The sequence below is a fragment of the Haliotis asinina genome, chromosome 4 (assembly GCF_037392515.1).
Source record: "Haliotis asinina isolate JCU_RB_2024 chromosome 4, JCU_Hal_asi_v2, whole genome shotgun sequence".
Classification (NCBI taxonomy): Eukaryota; Metazoa; Mollusca; class Gastropoda; order Lepetellida; family Haliotidae; genus Haliotis; species Haliotis asinina.
The window spans coordinates 12,394,726-12,396,964 of record NC_090283.1 but is presented as its reverse complement, the minus strand read 5'-3'; the positions used below and the strand labels follow the sequence as shown (position 1 = coordinate 12,396,964).

General features: G+C 41.2%; 1 protein-coding gene across 1 annotated transcript; it reads left to right on the top strand.

The window, feature by feature from the left end:
* The first annotated feature begins 365 nt into the window (after positions 1-365).
* LOC137280770 (uncharacterized) lies at positions 366-1,622 on the top strand. The gene has a single exon (XM_067811984.1). It carries the CDS (start codon positions 366-368, stop codon positions 1,620-1,622), a length of 1,257 nt encoding a protein of 418 aa, XP_067668085.1.
* The last annotated feature ends 617 nt before the right edge of the window (positions 1,623-2,239 follow it).

Sequence of the window (2,239 nt, the reverse complement as noted above, 5' to 3'; positions counted from 1 at the left end):
GCCAAGCCCTGCGCATGGTGAATATACTTGCAGAATACATTATCAATGAGTCTTGTTTTTCTGATCTAGAATGTATTAATGTTTGATCACATGAACTTGCCTAGAGTCCTATGCCAGAAGGCGGTGGCTCATGGGCCAATCTGGTAATATGGGCCTCTGAAATCTGTGGTTCTTGGGAATGATGTCATGGACCGAACCAGCCTGACATTTATTCTTTTTGATTTCATAGCTTTTCATGTCCCAATTGCTGGAGTATAACATCCCTGTAACCCTGGTGTTGCAGTTTGGTTTCCACTGCTATGTCGTCCTTGTTGACACTCGATGGCGGGTGGGGAGCAGGGATGTCGAATTTACTTCTTTACAACATGGCACACCTACAATATGCTGGTTCTCGTTCTACAAATAAACGAAGACACGTAGAAACAGACACAATTTCATCGTCAGATGATGAATGTCCTGAAGTTAACCCTAATTCCTGGCCACGATTTCTGGTTGTGGAGGGAACTAACGGTACACCACTGAAGATCAATCCGTTTGTTATTTCAAAATCTATAGAGGGTATTTGTGGTACTGTGAAAAATGTCACTCGTCTTCGTAGTGGTTATCTGCTGGTCGAAAGTGCCACGAAACAGCAGTCTGTGAACTTGCTTACTGCGCACTACTTTGCTGATTCTGAGGTCACTGTCTCTGCACACAAGTCACAAAACACGTGTAAAGGCATTGTCCGGGATCGCTCAAAATGCCTGTCTGACATGTCAGAGGATGACATTGTTGCAGAACTCAAATCTGAAGGTGTTATTTCTGTTAAACGTTTTACAAGGAAAGATCATGATAAAATTGTTTCTACAAATACCTACCTTTTGACATTTGCTCTCTCTAAACTTCCAGATTCTATCAAAGATGGATATTTCAGCCTTGGAGTGGATATATTTATCCCTAATCCACTTCGTTGCTTCAAATGTCAGCAATTTGGACATGGTGCCAGGTTCTGTAAGAATGTTTCAGTGTGCTTCCGTTGTAGTGAACAGCATGACGCCGCTGATTGCACAAATGATGTCAAGTGTGCAAATTGCCATGGCAAGCACATGTCATCTTCGAAGATGTGTCCAAAATTTGAGAGAGAAGTCAAAATCAATAAAATCAAGTACTCAAATAACATCTCTTTTTCAGAAGCAAAAAAACTTGTAGCAGATCTTTCAACTGTAACTCCTTCCCCAAAATCTCACTCTGCAGCCGTGTCTTCCAGTGCTCACAAAGTGGATAATGGCTGCAAGACTGCAATATCCTGGGTGTTGAACATACAAAAAAAATTGTATACCATTTCTGGTGAATCTACATCGGAGACTCAGACTGAGACATCTCCAAAGCCTGTGACGGAGACATCTGCTGTGTCCCAATCTGCTGAGTCCCAACCAACAACAATCACAGAACGTTTAACGAAAAAAGAAAGGAAGTCGTTAAAAAAGAAAGAATCAAGAACTCTGAAAAATGTTGAGGTCCCAGTGCCCTTGACGGTCCCTGTGGAGGTTCATAATCCATTTGAACCTTTACACATGAATATCACTCCGCAGATTAGTGAGCGGAGTAGAAACTGTCCCAGATCTCCTGTAGAACCTCCATGAGTTCTCAAAATATAATACAGTGGAACTGTAGAGGCATAATTTTAATGATTTACAGGTTTTAATTCAAGACTTTAAACCATCAGCAATAAGTTTACTGGAAACATACCTCAAATCCACAGATAATTTTGATTTAAGGCACTATAATGCCTACAACTGTTTCTCCCCTCCAGGTGCTAAGGCTACTGGGGGGTCCTCTATTTTGGTGAATCATGGAACTATCCACAGCACTGTTCCTCTCAATACCCCTCTTCAGGCAGTTGCAGTGCGTGTTACTCTGCATATTGTTTTCACATTGTGTTCACTGTATATTCCGCCATCATCGTCTCTGCAGCAATCTGATCTTCAGATGCTTTATGATCAACTCCCAAAACCTTGTATTATCATGGGAGATTTAAATGGTCATAATCCGCTTTGGGGCACCAATAACACCAACACAAAAGGAAAGATTCTTGAGGATTTCTTCACCAATTCTGATTTATGTATTTTCAATGATAATTCTAACACATATCTTCACCCTGCAACTGGCTCATACTCCTCTCTAGATTTAACAGTTGCGGATACCAGCTTATACAATGAATTTGAATGGTCAGTCCACGATGATCTTTGTGGAAGTGATC